This window comes from Myodes glareolus, chromosome 23 (assembly GCF_982192425.1).
Source record: "Myodes glareolus chromosome 23, mMyoGla1.1, whole genome shotgun sequence".
NCBI classification, from domain to species: Eukaryota; Metazoa; Chordata; class Mammalia; order Rodentia; family Cricetidae; genus Myodes; species Myodes glareolus.
Window position 1 is genome coordinate 4,180,912 of NC_142048.1, and position 26,193 is coordinate 4,207,104.

The window sequence follows — 26,193 nt, forward strand, 5'->3', positions numbered from 1 at the left end:
TGCAGTGCGTAGTAACACCCTGTCTCAGAACAACCAGACTACCTGGAGTACAAGTAACACCCTGTCTCAGAACAACCAGACTACCTGGAGTGCGTAGTAACACCCTGTCTCAGAACAACCAGACTACCTGGAGTACAAGTAACACCCTGTCTCAGAACAACCAGACTACCTGCAGTGCGTAGTAACACCCTGTCTCAGAACAACCAGACTACCTGGAGTACAAGTAACACCCTGTCTCAGAACAACCAGACTACCTGGAGTACATAGTAACACCCTGTCTCAGAACAACCAGACTACCTGGAGTACAAGTAACACCCTGTCTCAGAACAACCAGACTACCTGGAGTGCGTAGTAACACCCTGTCTCAGAACAACCAGACTACCTGGAGTACAAGTAACACCCTGTCTCAGAACAACCAGACTACCTGGAGTACATAGTAACACCCTGTCTCAGAACAACCAGACTACCTGGAGTACAAGTAACACCCTGTCTCAGAACAACCAGACTACCTGGAGTACATAGTAACACCCTGTCTCAGAACAACCAGACTACCTGCAGTGCGTAGTAACACCCTGTCTCAGAACAACCAGACTACCTGGAGTACAAGTAACACCCTGTCTCAGAACAACCAGACTACCTGGAGTACATAGTAACACCCTGTCTCAGAACAATAAAACAAAAAACAAACAGTATTTTTTTTTCTAACCAAGACAAAACGTTTTTCAAACCTCCTGTCTCCATGAAGACTGAGATGTTTAGCTGTGGCAAGTGGCGACTTCCTTCAAAGGTTCCCACCTAAACAAACAACTCAGGCTGAATTGATTGTTTTCCATTTAGAGAGAAAGAGGGGGCGGGGAGCGTCCATCCGTGAGGATCCTGAGCAGAGCAGCCCAGGGACCAGGACACAGCATAAGCAAAGTTTCCTGTGACCATGACGAATTGTTCTCCGGAAAATCACAGAGCGGTCAGTCCCCCCAGGGAATGAGGTTGACCTGGCAGGGTATCTTCCCTCCCTAAGGGACAACCTGGCCAGGGCCACAGGCAGAAGGGCTGCATTTCTACAGTTCTGCTGGGATCCCCAGGCCACTGCTGGCAGCTGTGTCAGTGAGTGGAGGGCTGACTGCGCAGACTGGGTCTGTAGCTCTCCCCACTGACAGTGGGTAAGGGACGTGCTGCCAAGAGCCGTGACTGCCACTCCGTGGGCCTGGGAGGCAGGCAGGCGAGCAGCTGAGTGGCAGTGGAGTCTGGGCTTCCATCCCCGCGCCCCTCAGGACCCATGTGGTCGAAGCAGAGAATCAGTTCCTGAAGGTTGTCCTCTGAGCTCCACACACTAAATAAGGAAATGAAAGCGTTGGGGTTTTTAAAACAGACAAGAAAGAAAAAGGATCTTGAAGACATAGCACTAAACAAAAATATTTAAAATTAATAAATCTAATATTTAGTATGATTAATAAATTTAAATATTGCCAGGCGGTGGTGGCACACGCCTTTAATCCCAGCACTCGGGAGGCAGAGGCAGGCGGATCTCTGTGAGTTTGAGGCCAGCCTGGTCTACAAGAACTAGTTCCAGGACAGGCTCCAAAGCTACAGAGAAACCCTGGCTTGAAAAATCAAATAAATAAATAAATTTAAATATTTATTGCTTTTTCCTACCTAAAGAAATAAATCTTGCCAGGCAGTGCTGTGCACACCTTTAATCCCAGCACTGGAGAGACAGAGGCAGGTGGATCTCAGAGAGTTCGAGTCCAGCCTGGTCTGCAGAGCTAGTTCCAGAACAGCCAGGGCTACACAGAAAAACCGTGTTTTTAAAAACCAATCAATCAATCAAACAAACAATCTAAGGAGGGGCTGGTGAGATGGCTCAGCAATTAAGAGAACTGGCTGTTCACAGAGGACCCAGGGTACAGTCCCCAGCACTAGAGGATCCAATGTACCTTCCAGCCTCTGAGAGCACTGGACACACACACACCTGTTACTGCAGTAATCTCTATTGAGAGGGCCAGGGAGTCCGACCAGAGCCATGACAGGTTTCTAACGACCCCTGCCAGGAACCAGGCCTTGGTTTCAATTTCATGGGACCGGCTGGAACTGAGCAGTTCCTGGGAAAGTCACAACCCAGGCAACCAATCTGAGGGTGCCCCACGGGTTGTGCAAGTTTAAGAGAACTAGAGACAATTTCTCGGGGCCACCAACCAATCCTATAACAACCCCTAAACTGTTTAAAGCCGTCAATTAATCAGCCCCCATTAATCTCTCCTCCCTGGATTTCCTCTAGCCCGGTTTAAAAGGGGCTAAAAGGAGACTGTGGGTTTCTCTCGGCCGCCATTCGCCACCGCAATGTTGGAACTAATAAAGAGCTCATTGCACACGTGACTGCTGGTCTTTTCTTGGGGGCTTCTCTCAGACCCTAACACCTATAGCAGCCTGGGCTACATGAAAACTTGCTTCAAAAATGAATCAAAACTGTGAGACTGGATTATCAATGTGGAAGGAAAATAACATTTTGATCTTGAAAGAAATGAAGTTAGGAGCCGGGCGGTGGTGGTGCACGCCTTTAATCCCAGCACTTGGGAGGCAGAGATAGGCGAATCTCTGTGAGTTCGAGGCCTGCCTGGTCTACAAGAGATAGTGCCAGGAAAGGCTCCAAAGCTACACAGAGAGACCCTGTCTCGAAAAACAAAAACAAATAAACAAACAAAAAAACAAAAAAGAAAAGAAAAGAAAAGAAGTTAGTATGTATGTTTAAAATGTACCAATTGCCCAACGTGCCGACACATGGCCACCATCGGGTCAAGGGTGGTTTTCTGATTTTCTGAGCATTTACAGTTTCCTTGCCTGACTTTATTTATTTTATTATTTAATGTGGATGGGTGTTTTGCTTGCATGTATGTCTCTGTATCACATGTGTTCAGAGCCTGTAGAAGCCAGGAGGTATTGGATCCCCTGGAACTGGAGTTACAGAAGGCTTTGAGCTTCTGCCGTCTGGGTGCTGGGTATCAAACCCAGGTCCTCGGCAAGAGCAGCCAGGGCTCTTAACCAGGAGCCAGCTCTCCAGCCCTCAGCTCCATGTTTGTTGTGCTGTTGTTGCTTATTTTTGTGAGACAGGGTTTCTCTGTGTAGCCCTGACTGTCCTGGAACTCACAGAGACCCACCTGCCTCTGCCTCCCGAGTGCTGGGATCAAAGGTGTGTGCCACCACCGCGAGGACGACTCTAACACCTTTTATGTGTATGGTGGGCGCTCACACACGCCACAGCACCCATCTGGAGTCAGAGGACACCTGTGGGGTTCTAGCCTCTCCTCCCACCACACGGGTCCCGTGAGTCAGACTCATACTGTCAGGCTGGGCAGCAAGCACCTTTTCCACTGAGCCACCTCACTGGCCCTCCGCTGACTTTATTATAATAAAATGCACACACTCAACAGCTCCCACACATTACACGGCACTGGGAACTCTTCCAGAACTTAGCCTGGTGCTGCCTGCCGCCTGAGCACTCACAGGATCCTTGTTACACACATCCCACCCATCGTTGTCCCTGTCCTCTGGGCTTAGGGACAGTGCCCCCCACTGCCTCACAGCCTGGCATCATGTGACAGCCAGAAGCCATATGGTGAGAGTTTCACTCTTCAGTGCCTACAGAAGTCTCACCGCTTAGTGATTCTGAAAATCTTATCATTTGATTTCATGTGTCTGGGTATTTTGCGGGCATGTATAATTGTGTACACATGAAAGCATGGTACCCTCAGAGGTCAGAGATAGATATCAGATCCCTGGGGACAAGAGGTTCAGATGGCTATGAGCCATTGTGTAGATGCTGGGATTCGAACCCAGGTCCTCTGAACTGATGCGGCACCCTCCAGCTGTCTCCCAGTTTATTAAGGCTGAATGTGCCTCTGGCCCTGTAGGAAAGCCTTGGAAGCTAGCTTTGTCAGGTGCTGGGAAGATGGCTTTGTGGATTAAAGCGCTTACCACGAAACCAAAGAACCTGCAAAAAAGGTGGAAGCAGAGAACTGACCGCGCAGATGGTCCTCATGTATTCACGCTGACTGGGGCACCCAAGACACAGCATACACAATAGAGATTAAAAAGAAACTAGATGTGTGGGGATCAGTTGGGAGTGTGCTTGGTTAGCATGGGCAAGGTCCTGAGTTCCATGTGCACCACCCATATATCAGGGGTGGTGCACACCCATCCTCCCAGTACCTGGGAGCTGGAGGCAGAAGGATCAGGAGTTTCAGGCCATCCTGAGCTACACTGGAGGTCAGCCTAGGCTACATGAGACCTCCTCTTAAAGGGAGCAAAAAAACTGCCCTCTCTAAACAGGATATAAAAGCAGAATTTCAGGGGAGGAAGTTTTCTGGGGTCACATGACAGCCAGGTGGCATGCCAGACCCCAACTTGACACCAAACTGTGGCCCCTGCCTGCCTGGCCAACCTGGAGCCATGGCTGGTTGGGCCCCAGCTGCAGCCCCCAGTACCACTGTCCCCACCCCCATGGCTGGCCAGGAAGAATCAGGAATTGCCCGGCTGCAAAGGCCAAAGGTCACATAGGGTTTCCTGTCTACCCCTGGGAACTTCCTCCTTCCCAACCCCACACCCGCCTACCCAGCTCCTTCCCCATCCCATCCCTTCCCAGGCTTCTGGACCCAGGCAACCTTCCCCGTGCTGGACCCCACAGCTACCACCTAGCCAGCTCCTTGTCCTTGCCCCAACAGGTTAGGGCTACCCGGAGGCAGGGACAGCAGGCAGTAAGGTAAGCAGGTAAAAGATTTCAGAAAATCCTCCCAGAGCTTTGAGGGGCACCCCCAAAGTCCTTTTCTCTGTGCACCTGAATTTTCACATCTTTGTCTGGGGGTTGTTCCACAGAGATCTAGACCCTCCTCCTGGAACCCCATCTACCAACAAGGCTCCCTGCCACCTCCTGGGACCCTGAAATCACAGCAGGCCAGAAACAGAATACTCTAGTCACAGAGGGGGAAGCTGAGGCACAGATTGGAGCAACCCTTATCAGAGTTCACAGAGGTCTCTTTCACTTTTCCCCACTCCAAGATCCTGCTCTCCTACTTCGGATCCCACAGATATTTTTGGACTGTTGGGGGAGTCTAGGCAGGGGCTCCACCCCTGAGTCACGCCCCAGCCCCTCCATGTGGAAGTCTAGGTAGGGGTTCTAATGGTGAACCAAGCCGTAATCCTACAGTACTCTGGGGACACCTAAGTGTGCGTGCTGGCGGAATATTTGTGGGAGGTGGTAACCACTGTCCACCAGGGATCAGGCCTCTGTGAGGTTCTTCTGTGTAATAATTGAGCACCTACTGTTGCCCATAGTGGAAACCGTCCCCGGGGCTCCTGGGTGGGAACTCAGTCCCACACTCCTTTGCCTTGGGCCCCAAACTCCTTGTATATGGGTGCCTGAGAGCTGCCCCATGGTTGACTGTTGTGTTTCGTGGGTTTGACCGGTGGCACCTTGGTGACCTGGACATATTTGAACCCAGCCTGCCACAGAGTAACGACTGGGCCGCGGGGCCAGTCTCTTGTCACAGCTGCACCTCAGTTTTCTCTTCCACGGGCTATGACTGAGAAATAGTCCCAAGTGCAGTGTCCATCGTCTGGCCGACCTAATTCGGGGTGTTGGTGGTGGAAACTGAGGCCGGGCCTGGCGGAAGAAGCCAGTCCAGCCACCCAGCAGGAGCCGCACCCCTCCATCTATCACCTCTGCCTAGACTATCAGTCCTCAACAGCCAGGGTGGGAGTGTTGTGATAACCCACAGCCCCCATTTCCTCCTGGCCAGGAAGGAGCCTGGCAGAGGAAGTATTAAGAGAAGTAATATAAACACTCCCCCTGCTTGGCGCAGCCCAGATCTGGCCAGGCAGGCGAGGGACAGTGCGCCCGCCCGACTGACGCTGCGCAAATGGGGCTCGCCATGGATCGCAGCCCGTACTCCCGCACGGGGGACGCGGCTCGCGGCTGCTGGTACTACCTGCGCTATTTCTTCCTCTTTGTGTCACTCATCCAGTTCCTCATCATCCTGGGCCTGGTCCTCTTCATGATCTACGGCAACGTGCATGCCACCACGGAGGCCAGCCTGAATGCCTCCCAGATACGCGCTGACATTCTGTTCAGGCAGGTGGAGCAGCTGAAAGTTGTGAATGCGAACCTGACCAAAGAGCTCAACATCAGTGTGCACGCCAGGGAAGCGGTCATGCAGATGCTGCTGAGCGCCAGGCGTGAGCTGGAGCGCCTCAACGCCAGCTTCCGCCAGTGCCAAGGCGACCTGGTAAGAGGCAGCCTGTGCGCCCTGGGCCACAGCACCGGGTGCCCCCAAATTCTAAATTGCGCCCGAGAAAACTTAGATAGTCCTCCCCGTTCTTTGTTTCCAACATAGTCTTATGTAGTTCAGGCTGTTCTAGAACTTGCTGTGTAGCAAAGAACATCCTTGAGCTCCCGACCCTCCTGCTTCGGTCTCCTGAGTGCTGGGGTGACAGTGGTGCCTCACCGGCTCGTGAGGTTCTTTAACAGTGTGATTTTCACGACGGCAGACATCGCCTGCCAGAAAGGGTCTGCTGCAGGCAGCATGATTTTTAAAGTTAGGTTTACTTATTCCACATGTATGTTTGCCCACCCGCCATGTCCGTGTGTGGAGGTCAGAAAATGCCCTTCCACCTTGCGGGCTCCAGAGATTCAGCTCAGGTTGTCAGCTGAGCTGCCTTTACTGTTGATCCACCTTGAAGGCCTGAACTCACAGAGAGTTCTGGAACTCATTGTATAGAGCAGGCTGGCCTTGAACTCACAGAGAACCACGTGCCTCTGCCTCCTGAGTACTGAGATTAAGGCCACTATACCCTACTCTCTGGTTGTTCAATTAATAATAAGACCTCTCCTGGTCTTATTTAATGGCTAGGTCCATCCACTCCAGAGGCAGAATACCCTCTCAGGAAACTTTCTGGGTGAAAGCAGGGTGGGAGCAGTGCCGACCCCAGCATTGTCGACCTGCAGTTGGGGTTTAGCTGGGGTCCTGCTCTTGCCAGTGTCTGCTCAGGGCAGCTTCACAGAGCTGGGTAAATGGATTCTTCCTCAGTGTGACCTGGACTAACTGAGCCCAGGTATGGCTCAGAGCTCAGCTCTGGCTCAGCATGCATGAGGCTGTGTTCCATCCCCAGCACCTCGCACACAACCAAAAGGAATGCCATCCTTGGGCATGGTGGCACACACCTGTCACACTAATGCTTGGGAGCTGAAGCAGCAGGAGCTCCCGACAGCGAGAGAAACACTGAGAGACAGAGAGACGGAGGGAGAGAGGGAGGGAGGGGGAGGGAGGGAGAATATAATTCCATATTTTGAGAATAAAATGTATAGGGATGTGTGCTCACCTAATTATCTTCCCCCTACTCCTCTTAAACTCTTCCTTTCTCATCGGTGGAGCAACTCTGTCCTCTGAAAAGAGCTTCCAGGGAACTGCAGACCTGTGGATTGATTTAAATGACAGCACCAGGATTCCTTTCTCACGTGTTTGCCCCCCAACACTTACCCAGTTTTCCACCCCTAAAATGAACGCGCTCTTAACCATATAGAGTATGTCTGACTTCACTACAGTAGGGAAAGGCTTAACAAAAGGATTCTTTCTTTCTTTCTTTTTTAACCTTGGTTCTTACCTATCTATCTCCTTCTTCTCTGAGGTGTTGGACATTGGGATGTGTTGCCATTCGATTCTAAAAAGGTTCCTGTGTGAAAGGCTTAGCTGCCTGCTGTGTGGCCTCTGAGAGGTGACCGAATCATAGTCAGGAGGTCCTGGTGGGATCTTGTCTCGCAGACTCCCCAGCACCCTGTCTGCTTGCTGGCTGCCTTGGGGCAAGACTTCTCTACCATGGTTTTCTCTTGCCATTTTTGCTTCAACATAAGCAGACAGTGACGGAGCCAACCTGCCTCTGAAACTCCTAATCTCAACAGATTCTTCCTGCCTTAGCTGACTTTTGAAAGCAGTGTAACAGGTTGTGACAATGAAATTGCCACTGAGCAAACCTGGTAAGGAAGCCTCGGTGACGTCCTAGTTTGGCTTATGTCGCGGTGACAAACACCTTAAAGCAGCTCAGAGGGAAAGCAGTTCATTTGGCTTCCAGGTTAGGCACACTCCATCACTGAGGGAAGTCAGGACACCAAGTAACGTGGAGACCATGCAGGTGTGCTGCTTACTGACTTGGTCCCAGACTCACATCCAGCTATCTTCTTCTACTGCTCGGGCCTACCTGCCCAGGTATGACAATACACACGTACATTAATGGCCTCCTACATTAATTAGTAATCAATAAAATACCCTCACAGACACTGAGTCTCACACTGAGAGACATAGGGGGAGAGGAGAGAGAGGGAGAGGGAGGAGAATGAGAGAGAAGAGAGAGAGAGAAAAGAGAGAGGGTGTTTTAGGCCCTTTCCCGGGTGGGGCTGAAGCCATCGCGTCCTGTGCCTGTCACAGACCTGAGATCCTGGAGACAGCAGTCCCCCCACAGACCCCAGAGCACAGCTGACCACGTTCACCCAGCAGCTCCCCACACCACAGTGAGGCCAGGACGCTGCAGCCTAGGGCAGCTTCTGGTCCAATAACAGGGGTGCTGGCAGCCACCAAATTAGGGGTAAAGCAAGGATTGCCCTGGAGAGGACAGGGTCCCAGGGTGCCCTGGGTAGCAGCAGTCTCCTGAGGGGGTGCACAGTCCCTGGCTGCTTGGCTATCCAAGGCAGTCACCAGCCAACACCTGCCTGGTACCCCACACTTCCTCACTGGAGAACACAGGGTCCAGGCTTCTGGGTTTTACTTTTCCCAGAGGCTCCTGACTGCTAAGTGAGCACTCTGTCACCTTTTCATACCCCAGTCCTGATTCTACATTTTTAGACTTTCCAGCCTGGGCTACATGACCTCCTGACTCAGGACACTGTGGTTCGTTGGCAAACTGCATTCCCTATGGTGGACAGGAGCCCAGAGGCCACCTGAAATGCACCCTAGTGGTGTCTGTCTGGTCTCTCTTCCCCAAAGTACAAAGAAATGTGATTTTTCTGCCCTGCTTCCTCTTCCTCTGCCCCCCCCCACCGCACCACCACTTTGTGCCTCATCTCTGTTTTTGTTTTGAGATAAACTCTTACTCTGTAGCCCAAGATGACCTTGAATTTACGGTTTCCTCCTGTGTGGAAGGACAGGCACAAGCCAAGTCTTGCTTATATGGTAGTGGGCACAAAACCCAGGGCTTTGTGTTTGCTAGGTAGGCAACTGAACCCCAATCTCAGCCTCTGTGTTTTAACCCTAGCACTTAGGAGGCACAGGCTGGAGGACCTCTGTGAGTGGGAGGCCAGCCTGGCTTATTATATAGGGAGTTCCAGGGCAGCCAAGACTCCAGACCCCATCTCAAACAATCAAACAACAAACAAGACAGCCTTTCTCTGTGATCCAGGCTGGCCTCTAACTTCTGGGGGTTGTCCTACTTCAGCCTCCCCAGTGCTGAGGTTACAGGTAAGAGCTGGCACACCTAGTTCATGAACTCGGGGCCTTGTGCAAGTCCCTCACCAACTGAATGGGCTCAACCAATGAAGGAGCTCCAGCCCAGTTCCAGTCAAACTTTTGGAGGTCACTCAGACCTACAACCCTCTAAGGGTGTGGAGGGGACCACTGTGTGTGCGGCCCTGGAGATGGGTGCTCAGCCGTGTTGTGTGCCTACACCTGCAGGCCACCAACATAAACTACCACCGGTTCATGGTCGCCATCATCCTGAGCGAAAAGCAGTGCTTGGAACAGCTGAAGGAGAACAACAAGACCTGCGAAGGTAAATGCGGGTCCTGGCAGGCGGGTGGGGAGTGGGGGACGACGACGACCTCAAAGCTTAAGGACCAGCCTGGGCTCACCTCCTCTCGCCCCGGCCCCGCAGCCTTGCTCTTTAAGCTGGGCGAGAAGGCTAAGACGTTGGAGATGGAAGTGGCCAAGGAGAAGGCGGTGTGCGCCAAGGACAAGGAGAGTCTGCTGGCGGAAAAGCAGCGTGCGGAGGAGCAGCTGTCGGCCTGTGGCAAAGCGCGGGAGCGACAGCAGCAGGAGCAGCAGGTGACCGAGGAGGAGCTGCGCAAGGTGCGGGACCTGTGCCTCCCGCTGGATCACGACAAGCTCCATGCAGATGCGCTGAGTATTTGGCGGGATTCGTTGATCCCGCGATCCCTGGATAGCCTGAGCTACCACTACCCTCCGCTGATGCCCGAGACCCTCCGCCGGACGTGCGAGAACCTGCCCAGTATCCTGAGCAACAAGGTGGACGAGAAGGCGCGCGAGCTGCGCATGGGCATCGAGCGCGTGACCCGCGAGAACTCGGAGCTGCGGCGGCAGAAGCTGGAGGTGGAGCGCGGGGCTCAGAGCACGCAGGAGGCGCGGGCGCGCGGCGAGGCGGAGGCGAAGGCACGCGAGAACCAGCTGCGGGCGGAGTGCGCTCGCCAGACGCAGCTGGCGCTGGAGGAGAAAGCGACTCTGCGCTCGCAGAAGGAAGGCCTGCAGCGTGAGCTGGAGGCGCGCAAGCGCGAGCTGGAGCACCTGCGCACCGAAGTGGACGTGCGCATCAGCGCGCTGGACACCTGTGTCAAGGCCAAGGTGGGCCTGGTCGGCTGGGTGGAGATGGGTGCCCTGGGCGCAGTGGGGTCCCGGAAGGGTCAACCTGGGAAGTAGGTGGGAGCGGACGGAGGATGCCACTGAAGGAAGAAAGCTGGGTCAGGGTTAGGTCCAGGTGAACTTTGCTCTGGCCAAATGGCGGGAACCGGGTTTGGAGTGGAGTTGAGTCCAATTGAAGGATCAGGGGTACGCTGAGGGTTGCAGATGATGGCTTTGTGGTGGCCTCGATTTCCCGCCCAAGTTAAGCCCCTCCGTGATGCTTCAGGATGGTCTGGGTTAAGATCTAGGTTCCTTGAGCTGAGCATGGTCTCTAATCCCAACACTCAGCATACACAGGCAGAAGGACTTCTATGAGTTCGAGGCCAGCCTGTTCTAAAAAGTAAATTCAAGGACAGCCAGGACTACACAGAGAGACTGTTTCAAAACACAAACCATCACCAACAAAAAACCCACCCAACTAGGTTGCTTAGGCATTTGTAGGGCACAGAGGGCACCAACTCCTCTAACCTCTCCTTCTCTTTCTCCAGTCACAGCCTGCCACTCCGCCAAGACTCTTCAGCCCACCCCCAAACCCTCCACCCATAGGTGAGTGACAGCCAGAGGAACACCTGGCTCCCCACCCCAGCTCTCCTCTCCGAGGCTGCACACACAAACCCTCATTTTTCCTACAGATCCTGCTAGCCTGGAGGACTTCAAGAAAAAGATCCTGGAGTCCCAGCGTTTCCCAATGGTCAACCCTGCAGTCCCACCCAGGTGAGGTACCCACCGGCTGAGGTCTTCATCCCAGAACCATGGATAAAGAGGGAGGCAGAATCCACACTTGCTGCCTCTATAATGGAGGGATGGCGGGTATACCAAGGCATAATGGAGTTCCTGCTGTATACTAGGGCATGGAAAGTATACCAAGGCATAGTGGAGTGCCTGCTGTATACTAGGGCATGGCAGGTATACCAAGGCATAATGGAGTGCCTGCTGTATACTAAGGTATGGCAGGTATACCAAGGCATAATGAAGTGCCTGCTGTATACTAGGGCATGGCAAGTATACCAAGGCATAATGGAGTGCCTGCTGTATACTAGGGCATGGCAGGTATACCAAGGCATAATGAAGTGCCTGCTGTATACTAGGGCATGGCAGGTATACCAAGGTATAATGGAGTGCCTGCTGTATACTAAGGTATGGCAGGACTTTGGACTGTGAACTGGAGGAAGAAAAGCAAAGGGCCTGGTGTCCTGGGCGGCTGGGCGGGGAAGGTCTGTGGATAGAGACTGTGAGGCGTGCTCTGAGTGTCTTCCGTGTACCCTGTGTACCCTGTGTATCCTGTGAGTGTCTGAACGCACAAGCTGGAGCCCAGCCCTGACTACCATTTCTCACAGAGAACAGGGTTTCTCTGTGTAGCCCTGGCTGTCCTGGAACTCACTCTGTAGATCAGGCTGAGCACAAACTCACAGAGATCCACCTGCCTCTGCCTCCCCAGTGCTGGGATTAAAGGCATGCGCCACCACCGCCCGGCCCACACACAGCTTTTTAACCTGTGTTCTGGGATTGAATTCAGGTCCTTCTGCCCCACAGCCAGGCTTCATGGAGCTGTCCCCCTGCTCCAGCGCCTCACAGAGTGGAAGTTGGGTTGGTGACAGGTCAGTGGGTAGAGGAGCTTGTTGCTAAGCCTGACAGCCCAAGTTCCATCTCCAGGACCACACAGCAGGAGGAGAGAATGGACTCCAGCCGTGGCATAGGTGCACCCCATGCTTGATAAAAATAGGGATTAAGTAGTCATGGGAGCCTGTGTGGTGGCACACTGGGAAGCCTGGGGTTACAGCATGAGGCAAGGTGAAGATTGTCAAATGGTAACTGTAAAGTGATGTCCACAGTCAGAGACAGGGACCAGGGCTGTCCTTGGAGCATGCCTAGGGCATCTGGCCCAACACCCACACTACCTTAATGTGTCAGCAGCCCAGTGGTCCGTTGGAGACACCGTGTGTATGTCATAGGAAAGGTGGTTCAGGGATTGCTCCTGCAGGGCCCCCGACCTGGGTGACCTGGTCGGCTTAGGTCCTGTGCTCACCTGTAATCTCAGCACTCGGGAGGCTGAGGCAGGAGGGTTAAAAATTCAAGGCCATCCAGGGCTACAGAGGACTCCATTCCTGTTAGCAGCTTTCTTCCAAGAATCAGAGCAGTCTCTGGGATTTGTATCTTGACGGCTTGTCTGCATGTCTGTCTGCACACAAGAAGAGGGCATCAGATCCTATTAGAGATGGTTATGAGTTGCCACGTGGGTGCTGGGAATTGAACCCACGTCCTCTGAAAGATAGTGCCCTTAAAAATGGAGCCATCTCTCCAGCCACAGTCTTTGGGAATTTAAACCAAATCCCGTTGGGTCCCTAGATCTAGATTCTGACTGCCTGAACCATCACATGGTGGCCAGACTTGTGTCTTTGTTAGGCTCCAAGTGGGAAGCTACCAGGGAGTTAGTTCCAGAGATCACTCTGTAGTTAGGAGTTCTCTTTCTTTCTTTTCTCTTCCTTCCTTCCTTCCTTCTTTCCTTCCTTCCTTCCTTCCTTCCTTTCTTTCTTTCTTTTTATTTTTTGAGACAGGGTTTCTCTGTGTATCTCTGGCTATCCTGGAACTCACTCTGTAGACCAGGCTGGCCTCTAACTCACAGAGATCCACCTGCCTCTGCCTCCTGAGTGCTGAGATTAAAGGTGTGTAACACATTACCCTGCCCCAATGTGTAGCCCAGGTCGGCCCCAAACTCAACCTTCTACCTCCACATTTTTAGCATATCCTGCTGACGCACAGCACCACACCAGCCTTTTTATCTCGTCTCTGTGTGTGTGTGAGGGCCCTGGTGTCTGAAGGCCCTGGTGTCTGCTGCTCCTCTGAAGGAGCAGCAGCCTTACTGCTGAGCTGTGACGGGTTTTGGAGGTGGTGTCTGATGTGTGTAGCTTGGTTGGCCTCCGGCTCTGGATCATCCTGTGAAAAGGCAGGACAGAAAGTCAGCTTTCATGGCACAGGCTATGAACACAGAACCTGGAAGGCTGAGGCAGGGGGCTGCAAGTTCAAGACTACATAATGAATACTTTTTTGAAAGAAGGAAAGTGGGCAAGTAAAGAAAATATTGAACACGATGAAAAGAGACAGAGGAGTAGGTCCCTCCCCCTCCAGGCCACCCTCCCTCCCCGTCCTTCTTGGCTGGGCAATCTCTATTCTGATGCCCACTTTTCAGAGGAGGGGACTGAGGACTCATCAGGGTCACGCACAGGGCTGGGCTGCCCGCCCAGGACTGTCCGGTCTCAGCTGAGAACCGGGGGAAGTTTTTGACATTGTTTACCTTGAATGACGTCTGTGCTGAGGGACAATGCTCACTTAGGCCTTCAGGACACTAGGAAGGGCCTTCCCCAGGGACTGGGGCTATGCCTCCAAGGGCCTTCTTCCTCACTGTCCACAGCCATCCCTCCCTCTCTCCTTGCTCTCACACTTGCTAGGCAGATGTGCACTCCTTGTCTGATTGTTTTATTTTGAGATACCATCTGGCTATATATCAACCTTGCTGATCCCAAAACTCAGACCTTCCTTCACGAGCCTTGCAAGTCCAGGTGCCAGGTGGTGGTGGCACACGCCTTAAACCCCAACACTGAGGAGGCAGAGGCAGGTGGATCTTCCTGAGTTTCAGGTCAACCTGGTCTACAGAGCCAGTTCCAAGACAGCCAGGGCTACACAGAGAGACCCTGTCCTAAAAAGGAAAGAAAAGAAAAGAAAAAAGAAGTAAGTAAGTCATGCTGGGGCTGATGCTGGGGCTGATGCCTGTCTCCACAGTCATATAATTATTTAGTTTCATTATTTTGAGACAGGATCTCTTGGGGATCAGGAGACCAGGCCGGCCTCCAGCCCATAGAGATTCCCCTGAGTGCTGGGACTAAAGGGGTGCACCGCTACCCCAGGTACCACACATTCCCGTTTTGTTACTTAGTATTTATTTATCTGTTTATTTTTATTGTATGCGTATGAGTGTTTTCTGTGTGTCTGCCTGTGCTCCAGGTGCCTGTGGAGGCCAGAAGAAGGTGTCAGGTCCCTGGAACTAGAGTTACAAGAGCCACCATGTGGGTGCTGAGAACCAAAGCTGGGTCCTCTGCGAGAGCAACCAGTGCTCTTACCCACTGAGCTCCAGCCTCCAGAACCAACTTTTAAAAGACAGTATTTCCACATCCAAATGTCCTTGTGTATGGTGTGTGACCTGTGTAGACCCCTGTGGAAACCAGAGGGAGACAACGGTGTTTTCTGTCCTTGTCCAGCTAATGCCCTTGAAACCAGGACTCTCACTGAACTTGGAGCTACTTGGGCCCTGGCCCCAGGCTCCTCCAGGCGTTCGGGTCACAGCTGCTGGTGCAGAGACACCCAACTTCTTGGGTTTATTATTTTTTTATTTATTTATAATTTACAATTTATTTAAATAAATTTACAATTTATTTATTTTTGTTTCTTTGAGACAAGGTCTCATTGTGTAGCCCAGGCTGACCTCAAACTTACAGAGATCCTCCAGCTTCAAGGCCTGGGATTGAAGGTGTGTGCCACCACACCTAGCCAGCAACTGCTTTTTAATTGGGCCCCTGAGGATTCCAACTCAGGTCACCTTGCTAGAAAGTAAGGTTTCTTTCCCACTGAGCCTTCTCCTACTCTGTTTACACTGCAGACAGGAGTAGGGGGCAGGGAGGGGAACCAAAACGTGGTAGCAAATATCAAACAATTGTTCCTCCTTTTGTTTAAAAGTTACCATTAGATTTATTTGTCTGAGACTGTGAGAGCCACAGCATGCCAGGCACCCTGTAGGGAGCAGTTGTCTCCTCTACCCTGTGGGTCTCAGGGATTGAACTGATTGAGCTCAATTCATGGGGACGGGGCTAGGTGGCCAGCATCTGAACTGGTTCACTGACCTACCGCGCTCCATCCAAGCCGGTTCTTCTCTGTGCCTGAAGGTTCCATTTCTTAAGTTTGGTTTGGGATTATTTTTTTGTTTGTTTTCTTTGAGGGGGAGTGTTGAGAAAAGGTCTCATGTAGCCCAGGCTGGCCTCAAACTCCCCACGTAGCTGAGACTGGCCGTGAACTGCTGGCCTTCCTGCTTTCTCTGCCAGTGTGAGTCCTGATACTCAGGTCTCACAGCCTGGAGGAGCTCAGAGTCAGGAGGAGACCATGTGAGGTCAGTTGAGACAGGCTGCAGGAGTAGGCTGGGGGCCCCACACGGCCCACGCGCCTGCCTCCCCGGTCCCCCAAGTTGTCCTGCTGAGACATTCACTCCGGAACAGCCCACACCTGGAGACTTATTTGGATAAGTGTGATGACCTGTGTCTGTCTTCTCCGTACCTGGACCACAGAGGCAGGGGGATCTCTGGGTGTTTGAGGCCAGCCTGATCTACCCAGTGAGTCCCTGTCTCAAAAACAAAGGAAGACAGACCTGAATGTACTAGCCAAGTATTCGGCGTGCGGAAACGGATGCATCTTGTGAGGTTTCTCAGAGTTTTTAGACGGGGACTGATGGCACTTGTGCACATGTCAGAACATGTGTGGAGGCCAGGACCACTTGTAGCAGCCGCTTTCTCCTTCCACCCTGTGGCTCCAGGGGACTGAATTCAGACTGTCAGGCTGGGCTGCAAGCACCTCTGCCCACTGAGCCCTCTTGCTGGCCTGTGATTTTATTATTTCTCCTTAACTTCTGACATTGTGGGAGACACAGACTCTGCTGGGATCTTTCACAGGGGCAGCTCATTGAGGAAGGGACTTTTAACCAGGGACCTAGACAAGGGAGGAGCCTGGGGATTCTGGGTAGCTTGCCTGGGAAGGAGCGACCAAGGAAAGAACAGTCCTCCTCATGCCTGTGGCTAGGACTTTGGGGCTTGGAGTACATGGAGACTCACTGGTTCACTCGGGTTGATTTGGGGGAAGTGACCTGGACAAGAGCAGAAGTCCACCAGGCAGTCCTAGATGGGATCACAGCTGGAGCCAGGGAGGGGACCCAGAGCCAGCCAGAACGTGAGACCTAGGGGCCCCAGGGAAGAATTGGGGAAGGAAGGGAGGGGGAGAGGAAGCCAGACTTAGCTGCAAACTCCCCCTCCCCACCAGGAAATGCCTCAGCTCCACCTCTGACCTCACCAACCTCCTCTACCAGGCCTGGGGGGGAGGGGTATTCTAGACCGAGAGATGCTGGGGGGGGGGGGGGCGGAAGCCTCTCAGAATTGTTGGCACTTGGGTGGGGCTGATGTCCCAGGCTGAAGGGATGGGGCCTTGGTGTCAGCTTCTGAAGCTGTGGACTCTGCTAGTCCCAAGGGACATGGAGGGTGTGTGTGTGGGGGGGGGGGGGGGAAATGCAGGCTCACTCAGACTGTCTCGGAATGACTAAAGAAAGGAAAGAAAGGCAGACTCCTAACAAGAAGGACGCTGAGGCAGGAGGGCTGTGAGTCTGAAGCCAGCCCCTGGCTCCTCGGCCTCTGTCCATGCTTTCTGCCTCTTCCTTCCCCAGTGGCTGAGGAAGCAGCTGTTGCGGGACCCTGGGCGTGCGACTTGCCCACCTGTGGATGGGACCAGCCAGATGCCCACAGCGTTGGACACCTGCTGAACCCCCATGGCCAGCAATCTCCATTCCCATGCCGCCCCTGCCCCTCCTCACTGTCCCCTGCTCTGCACCATCCCCCGACACTGGGTTTAAGGCATATACAGCTGTGGGGTGACCAGAATGGCACCCACTCGCTCACAAAGTACCCACAGCTCAGCTGCCACTCTGGGCACCTCCTTCAGCTTCCTTATCACTCGTCTGACCCAGGAGGTGAGATCAGGAGGCCTGGCCTCAGCTCCCTTGGAACTTTCCAAGCTCCCCTTAAAGGCCCTGGCTGTTTCCAGGTCTTTCTGGAGAGTTTCCAGGCCTCCCTTGGAGGGCTTCAAGGCCCCTAGAAACACAAGACTTCATTATTTTAAACCCTTTCCCAGGCTCCTGTCCTCCCCACAGGCGAAGGTCCCCGTGGATCTCAGAGCCTGGAGGGGTGCTTCCCCACACTCTGCCCTTCTTGTACCCCTTAAAGTTATTAGTGGCACACAATAAATATCACAGAGTTCTTTGAAGGCTGTCTCTACTTATTCTTTTTCTTCTCTGTAGACTGGGTCTCACTGTATTCCAGGTTGACTTTGACTCTACTTCGGCCTCCTGAGGGGTGATTGGTGAGTGCCAATTGGAATTGGGGGCTACAGAGATGGCTCAGCAGTTTAGGGCACTGGCTATTCTTGGAGAGGACCCAAAGTTGGTTCCCGCACCCACATGGCAGCTCACAACTTCCTGCACCCAGAGGATCAGCACCGCCCACTGGCCTCAGGGCAGCAGAGAAGCACATAGAGTGTATGCTTTAAGTCCATGGCCAGCCGTGGAGGAGGTGCCCTTCAGTATGGTCCTGCGCGGTACAGGAGGCACCCTGGGCCCCATTTCCACAGGAACTAGGTGTGGTGGTGCACATTTGCTGTACCGGCACCCAGGAGGCTGAAGCAGGAGGATCAGGATTTCAAGGCCAGCCTGGGCTACAAGAAACTCTTCCAATTATCAAAAATAAATTAAAATGAAATCTGTCCTACCGACTGCTGGTACAGAGTTTGGAAGGAGCCAGATGCAAAGCGGAGCATGGCCCCAGTGGAGACCAGCCCGGCGAGAGGTAATGAACTCAGCCAAGCACATGGAGCAGGCATGTCAGCATGGGTGGGGTGTGGGGCTGAGGCAGGGGACTGAGGTGTGAGAGCAGCCCCCCAACCCTGAAGCTTGTTCCTAAGAATTGGGCAGCAAGCAGGAGCCATCGATGCTACGCAGGCAGAAAGTGCCCAGGAGAAGGCTACTCCCCAGCACTGGCCTGGGCGGGAGCCGGGGATCAATCACGTGGCCGGCCATGCCACACTCTGCCACTGCTCCTCAGGGACAAAGCTGCGATATTTCCTGGATCCGGAAACACGGGCGAGAGCCTGTCACTGCAGGAAACACTCAGCTGGGTCCCGGCCAACCAGGCCACCAGGGTCAGCCTGGGAGGCCGCCGGGACAGCCGGGCTGGAGGCCCCAAGGAACTGGGGATGTCCCTGGCCCTGAGCCTGAGCCCTGTGATGAAGCCGACCTGGTGACCACAGCCTGATTAAGAGCTGATAGCTGCAGTCCTGGGTGAGAATCTCACTCCAACTCGGCCTCTGTTTCCTCTTCCCAGACACCGTGTCCCAGATCTGTAACCTCAGCTGCCTGGGAGACTGAGGCAGAGTGGCTTCCTGGCCAGCCGGGGCCACACAGAAACCCCACCTCTACCAACCACGGTTAACAGTTCCCTCAAGTGGAAAGTGCTGGGGCAGGCAGCCCATTGCTGACATGACACCCTACTAAAGAAAAGGCCTGTCGCCAGCCACTGCCTCAGTAGGGTCCTGTACTGGCCCATAGCCGTCTTTCTATGGACATGGAGTCTGTTTCTCTCTCACCCCCCCCCCCCATTGCTCCCCATTACCCTACAAACAAGGTCTAGTTTCTTAGCCCCTTTGTCAGCTCAGACCTGATGCGCCCTTGCTGCTCTCTGAAGTACTGATTAGGCTCTCATTTGCTTGGTTTATGTTTGAGACTAGAGTCTCACTATGTAGTCCAGGCTAGCCTCCAACTCAGAGATCCTCCTGCCTCTGCCTCATCAAGTGTTAGGGTACATACCACCACACCTGGCTAGCCCCATTTTTTAAAAAAACTGTCCCAACATCTGTGGAGCTGATTTTTCGTATCAAGCCTTCTGCCTCAGCACTGCAGACACACTAACATGCCGGGCATTGCTTTTCTTTGCCTGAGAAACTTCTCTGTTCGAGACAAGAATTTGTAAAATGAAATGTCAAACCGTGCATGCCAGGGCGATGTCTCCATGGGTGAGAGTACTTGTTGCTCAAGCTGGAGGAACTAAGACTCAGTTCCAGAACCCACATAAAGGCTAGGGTGACCATTCACCTCAAACCCAGCGCTGTGGGGAGAGACGGGAGGATGCTGAGCAGTGAGACCTGACCTGTAAGGTCTCCCCCTGTGCCCTCGTCTGGCTTGTATGTCCCCTTGGATCCGCACGCCCACAAGTGTGGACAGCACCACTCACACCTACGAACAAGGGGCAGGGGCTTGGCTCAACTTTCTCTGACCCCTCCTCCAAGCAGCCTTCCTTGATTACGGAGGTATGGTCCTTGTCCCTTGGGGCGCCAGTCTTATCCTGGCTCCCAGGCCCCATGCAGTGCTCCCTGTCGGAAAGGGGCCCAGTGCCCGGTCATAACCGCCTCCGCTGGGTGAGGCCCTGATTCTTTGGGGATTTCCTGCGTCCTCTATAAATAACCCCCCGCCGCTTCCCACAAACTCCTCACCCTTCTTGGAAAAAAGGGACAGCGGCCAAGGCCTCCACGCAGCTGTGTGCCAGCCCCGAGGCAGGCGGCCCGCAGTGGGCGAGCTGCCCAGAGGTCCGGCCCCACCCAGGGCGAGGCGCCAAGGGACCCTTCCCCTGTTCAAGGCAGAATCTGGCCTGGGACAAGCGTTGGAACGACAGGCGTCTCATTGATGAGGACGGGCGGCTGGGAGTTACGCGAGGGACGCTTACCCTCTGCTGGCCGACTACCGCTACACCAGGCGACCCAGCCTCCCTGACGCCCCCTGGCGGCCTCAGCAGATACAGCACAGACGCCTCTCCTTGTAGCCATGCTATGAAACCTAAGTGCCGTCCCCAGCACCCTACAATGTTGGCTGTTACAGAGACCCTGACAAAGTTCAATGTGGGGTGTAATTGACTGCTCAAACCCCAAGCCCGAGGCCATTTCCCTGAGCCTCCGTTTTCTGAACGGTAAATTGGGAACATTTGTGCCCAGTGGTGCACTGATGAGGATCCTGGTGACCGAGGCCAGTGCCATCTTCAAAGACTCAGCCTCAGAAACTAAAATTAGGGGCTGGAGTGATAGATAGCTCAGTGGTTAAGAGCTGACAGCTCACAACCGTCTGTAACTCCAAGATCTAACATCCTCACAGACATACGTGCAATCCAATGCACATAAAATAAAAATAAATTATTTTTAAAAGAACTAAAAATAAGGGGGCTGGAGAGATGGCTCAGTGATTAAGAGCATTGCCTGCTCTTCCAAAGGTCCTGAGTTCAAATCCCAGCAACCACATGGTGGCTCACAACCATCTGTAATGAGGTCTGGTGCCCTCTTCTGGCCTGCAGACGTACACACAGACAGAATATTGTATACATAATAAATAAATAAATATTAAAAAAAAGAACTAAAAATAAATACAAATTACGGGGTGATGGTGACACATGCCTTTAATCCCACTCCTGGTCTACAGGGCAAGTTCCAGGACCTGTTACAAAAACTACAAAGAAACCCTTTCTCAAAAAAAAAAAAACAAAAAAAAACAAAAAAAAAACCAACCAAACAAAAAATATTTGAGAAGGGATTGGTGAGATGGCTCTGCAGATAAAACATTTGCAGCTGAAGAGGACTTTGTTTCTTGTTTTACTGTGTAGATTTGGAGTCTGTCCTGGAACTTGCTCTGTAGCCCATGCTGGCCTCAAACTTCTGAGTGCTGGGATTAAAGGTGTGCACCATTGCTCAGCAAATAGTTTATTTTTATTTTATATGCATTGGTATTTTACCTGCATGCATCTCTGAGTAGGGGTATTGGGTCCCCTAAAACCGAAGTTAAAGACAGTTGTGACCTGACATGTAGGTGCTAAGAACTGAACCTTGGTCCTCTGGAAGAGCAGTTAGTGATCTTAACCGCTGAGCCTTCTCTCCAGCCCAAGGATTTCGTTTTCCAAGACAGGGATTCTCAGTAGCTATGGAGCCAGTCCTGGAACTCACTCTGCAGACCAGGCTGGCTTTGACCTCCCAGAGATCTGCCTGCCTCTGCCTCCCCAATGCTGGGATTAATGGCATGCACCACCACGGCCCGGCTCAAGAAGATTTGAGTTTGGTTCCCAGCAACCATGGTCTCCCAAGTTCCCGTGTCTCCAGCTCACAAACCCACAGATCCCCCTCACCACACACACACACACACACACACACACACACACACACACACATTAAAACTTGCTATCAGCCTGTGGGCTGGAGAGATGGCTTAGCCGTTAGGAGCAGCACTGGCTCACAACCATTCATAATGAGATCTGGTGCCCTCTTCTGGCATGCAGGTAGACTTGCAGGAAAAATGCTGTATACATAATAGATAAAATCTTTTTTAAGTTAAAACTGTTTGGCCAATGGCCTAGGCATATTTCTAGATAGCTCTTACATGTTGGTGAATTGGGTTGGTACGATAAATAACCAGGCCAGCTCAAGAATAACAGTGATATTTTAATTGTTAAAAAGGGAACACTCACGCTACAAGAGCGGGAGGTCCGACGTCCTATCTGTCCAGCTGGCACTGCGTAGAGAGACCACTCACCTGGGTCCTCCCTGTTTTTCTCCCTGGGGTCCAAGTTGCCACGCCTTAATTAGATGTGATTGGTTGACAGAGTTTCCCCATCATCTCCCCCTTTTGTCTGAACAAGATCGATCCAAACCCAATACAACTATATACAATAGGAACAGATACCAAATATAAAATTACAAACAGTAAACAATATTAAGGAAGGAACATATAGCAAAAGTTTTACTAAACATTCTATTTCAAGGAGTCTAAATAATGCATTGAAAATAAGCTTGTCTAAATAATGAGGAAGGTAACTACAATTATCTAATCTTCAACTCCATTGAATATCTGAGAAGGGAAACAATATTACTTGAGAAAACAGGAAGTGTAATTGAGAAACTTCCAAATTGTACAACAAATGACAGAGACAACTGACTACCTGGGCAATCACCCAAAGTCTCATTTGTAATGTTGAAGCGACCAACTTTGGCTAAGGCCAAACTGACAGACCATTTTCAAAGGCGAGAAACTTTTCAGAACTATCTTACCCTGTCTTGGCAGAATATGACAGTCCTGTTTTATCCATTTACGGATACTCTGTATCTCTGTCAGTGGCTGAGGTATGGGCATTTCTTTACCAGTTCTACCAAAAAGGCTCCAGGTGGAGTCTTTGGTACTCAACATTCTCTCGGGAATAGATCGGTGTTGCCAGGAGCAATTGTGTCTCACTACCACGGAACTCTAAGTTAGATTAAAGGCCATTTTTTACAGCTCTTTGAAGAGGTTGAAGATTATCTATCTACACTGAATATAATATCATCTCTCTGTATTAAAATTAATATGACGAGAATACAACTAAGCTGTGGATTTATCCTATCCACATGTGCCTCCTGTAACTTTTTTCTCAACTATTGTCAGTTCCTCTTCTGCTTTAGCTGTTAATTCTTTGGGACTATTTAAGTCTTTATCACCATCTAAGGTTTTATTTTAATGAACTATTAGATCAGGTGTTATCCCAACAGCTGGTCGTAGGCTGGAGATGTCTCCTAACAATCTTTGAAAGTCATTAAGAGTCCGTAATCGATCTCTCCTAATTTGTGCCTTTTGTGTCTCAATTTTTTGTAAACCTGTTTTATAATCTAGATAATTGACATGCCAAATGTGGACATCAGCTTCAACTGTGGGGTTGTTGGGGTTTTTTGTAGACCTCTCACTGAATTTGGTTGGTGTTTGGCTGACCAACAAGTCTCAGAAACCCACTTGTCTCCTCCCCGTTTCTGGGATTATTGTTACATGCCATCGTGTCCCACTTCATGTGGATCAAAACAGAGCTCAGGTCCTCACACTTGCACGGCGAGTGTTTTACCCGCCAAGTCATCCTCCAGCAGCCCACACTATGCTGGAAACCAACAAGCAATTGTCCTGATGTAGACTATGAATGAGCTAGCAGGCATTTGTACTTTCCTCCACATTTTGTATAGAAATTTTTGAAATGAGGTTAAGAGACAGTAATTTTATTCAATGGCTATCTCCTTATTCCCAAAAACAGAAGTATTCTACTAGGAGCACAATTCCAGGTTAGATGAAAAGTCTTCCATCCACATGGTAGTTTTGAATTGCTTATCAACACAGTAATTAACAATATCATGATAACAGATCTTACCTCTCTGCAATTTTTTTAGGAGCAATCTGTAATCCCAATTTAGGTAAAACTATCTTTACTTTTTAAAACAGTCTTTTTAAGGTATCTATGTTTGAATCAGATAGCAAAATATCATCCATGTAATGGTAAATTACAGACTTAGGAAATCACTTATGTATTATTTTTAATGGTTGACTTACAAAATATTGACACAGGGTGGGGCTATTGAGCATTTCTTGTGGGAGGATAGTCCACTGGGTGGCTGGCACGAAATTTACCAACCCTTAAAGAGGTATGGCTAAGTCAAACTTTCGTTTATTGCTTAATTTTTATCACTGCTGGGTCCCGTGGGGGCTGGTACCTCCTAGTAGGATGAGATTATAAGTAGGCACTGTGAAGGCAAACTTTTCTCTATCTTTTTTTTTGTAAAGGTATAGTGAAGAAACAGTCCTTTAAATCAATAACTATGAGAGGCCATCCCTTTGGTAGCAGAGAGGGCAGAGGAATTCCAGATTGCAGAGGCTGAATAGTCTTGTTGATAGCTCTAAGATCTGACACCGTTCTCCATTTTCCAGATTTTTTCTTAACAACAAATACAGGAGAATTTTAAGGGCTGGCAGATGTTTTTATATGTTGAACATCTAATTGCTCTTTTATTTATTTATTTATTATGTATACAATATTCTGTCTGTGTATATGTCTATGTCTGTAGGCCAGAAGAGGGCACCAGACCTCATTACAGATGGTTGTGAGCCACCATGTGGTTGCTGGGAATTGAACTCAGGACCTTTGGAAGAGCAGGCAATGCTCTTAACCACTGAGCCATCTCTCCAGCCCCCTCTAATTGCTCTTGTACCAGCTGCTTTAAAGACTGTAACTTTTTCTCAGCTAAAGGCCATTGCTTGATCCATATCAGCTTCTCAGTCAACCATTTTATAGGCAGGGATGTTGGTACATCTAAAGAGTTATCAATTGTTTTGTGTTCTTAAGCAGCCCAAATGACCGGTGTTCATCATCTGTAATATTTTCTAATATTTTCCTCAGAAATATAAGCTTTAAGGGCTGCAGGAATGTTAATCTGGGTATTCCATTGCTGTAATAGGTCATGACCCCATAAATTCACAGCAATATTGGCTATATAAGGCCTCAGGGTTTTTTTGTTTGCCCTTTGGGCCCTATGCATTCAACCCATCTTGTGCTTTGTCTTACCTGAGATATGGTTCCAATTCCCATGAACTGAACATCTACCTCCTGAAAAGGCCAATTTGGATGCCAAGATTCTGGAGTAATGATACTTACATCTACACCCGTATCTAATAAGCCTTTAATAAAAATGTCATTTATACACACTCTTAGCTTTGGTCTTTGTTCATTTAAGAAGTCTGCCAGAATATGTTTCCTCTGTCCCACCAGATTTTTTGACTCATTTTCCATATTTATCTCATCATTTAGAGCATTATTGCTTTTGACAGCAGGCATGGGACCTTTTAATTTTCCTGACAAGACACATTCCCCACAGTAACTGGGAATGACTGGACCACATTTGTCATGGGGGCCTGTGGAGAGGCCCCCACAATATTTCCTGATGGTATCAGGTTGTCTTGTCTATCTGTCATTGACCTCCATTCATTTGTCCAATGTTGGCCTTTGCCACACCTCCTACATACACCTGAAGGCTGAGTCCTCCTATTTCTGTCATTCCCAGAGGAGGCATTGTTCCTGGAAGTCCACTGTCTACAATCCCTTCTCATATGTCCCATTTTACTATAATTAAAACATTTGATATTTTGATGCCTTTTCTTACCATTGGAAATTGTTTTTCCTACCCACGCTTCAGTGCCATAGTCAAATGTCTCTACATTCATTGTATGCAAGACCCTTCCTCCAAGGGCGCTGATATGATCTTTAAAGGCCCCAGGATCCTTTTGCATTCTACGTTGGCATTCTCATAAGCTAAAGATTCAATTATTATACGTCTGGCTTCTGGGTCAGTTATCCCTATTTGTACGACCCTAGTTAGTCTTCGCAAAAAGTCACTAAAGGGTTCTCTCTGACCTTGTTTAACCCTGAGATATGATTCCACTCTTTGTCCTGGTTCCTGAACCCTGTCCCAAGCCTTTAAAGTTGCTGAGGTACATACAGACAGGGTGTAGTCATCATAAAGAGCTTGGTCCTGAGGATCTGAGTAAAGTCCATCACCTAGAATTTGATCTAGGGAAATCTCAGCTCCTTTTGTTCTTTTCTGTTGCTCTAAAATTCTTGCTTCCTCTTTAAGAAGATATCTCCAGTGCAATTGCGGCCCACTTTCTAAGACAGCTGAGATCAACTGAGCCAAATCATGAGGTGTGGCTTTGTTACTGAAAGCCCAGGTTTTGACCATCTCTCTAACAAAGGACGAATTTAGTCCATAAGTCACAATTGCTTGTTTAATTTCTTTTAAATCACTCATATGTCCGGGCTCCCATTTCTTGACAACCTTAGGGTATTTGGAGCCAGAT

The 26,193-nt window shown here is 50.7% G+C and overlaps 1 protein-coding gene across 1 annotated transcript; it reads left to right on the forward strand.

The window, feature by feature from the left end:
• Positions 1 to 5,842: 5,842 nt before the first annotated feature.
• On the forward strand, positions 5,843 to 17,735 carry Plvap (plasmalemma vesicle associated protein). Its single transcript, XM_048427225.3, has 6 exons — positions 5,843 to 6,275; positions 9,708 to 9,804; positions 9,907 to 10,610; positions 11,156 to 11,213; positions 11,300 to 11,381; positions 17,140 to 17,735. The coding sequence occupies exons 1-6, from the start codon at positions 5,910 to 5,912 to the stop codon at positions 17,144 to 17,146; spliced, it is 1,314 nt and encodes a 437-aa protein (XP_048283182.3). The 5' UTR covers positions 5,843 to 5,909; the 3' UTR covers positions 17,147 to 17,735.
• Positions 17,736 to 26,193: the final 8,458 nt, after the last annotated feature.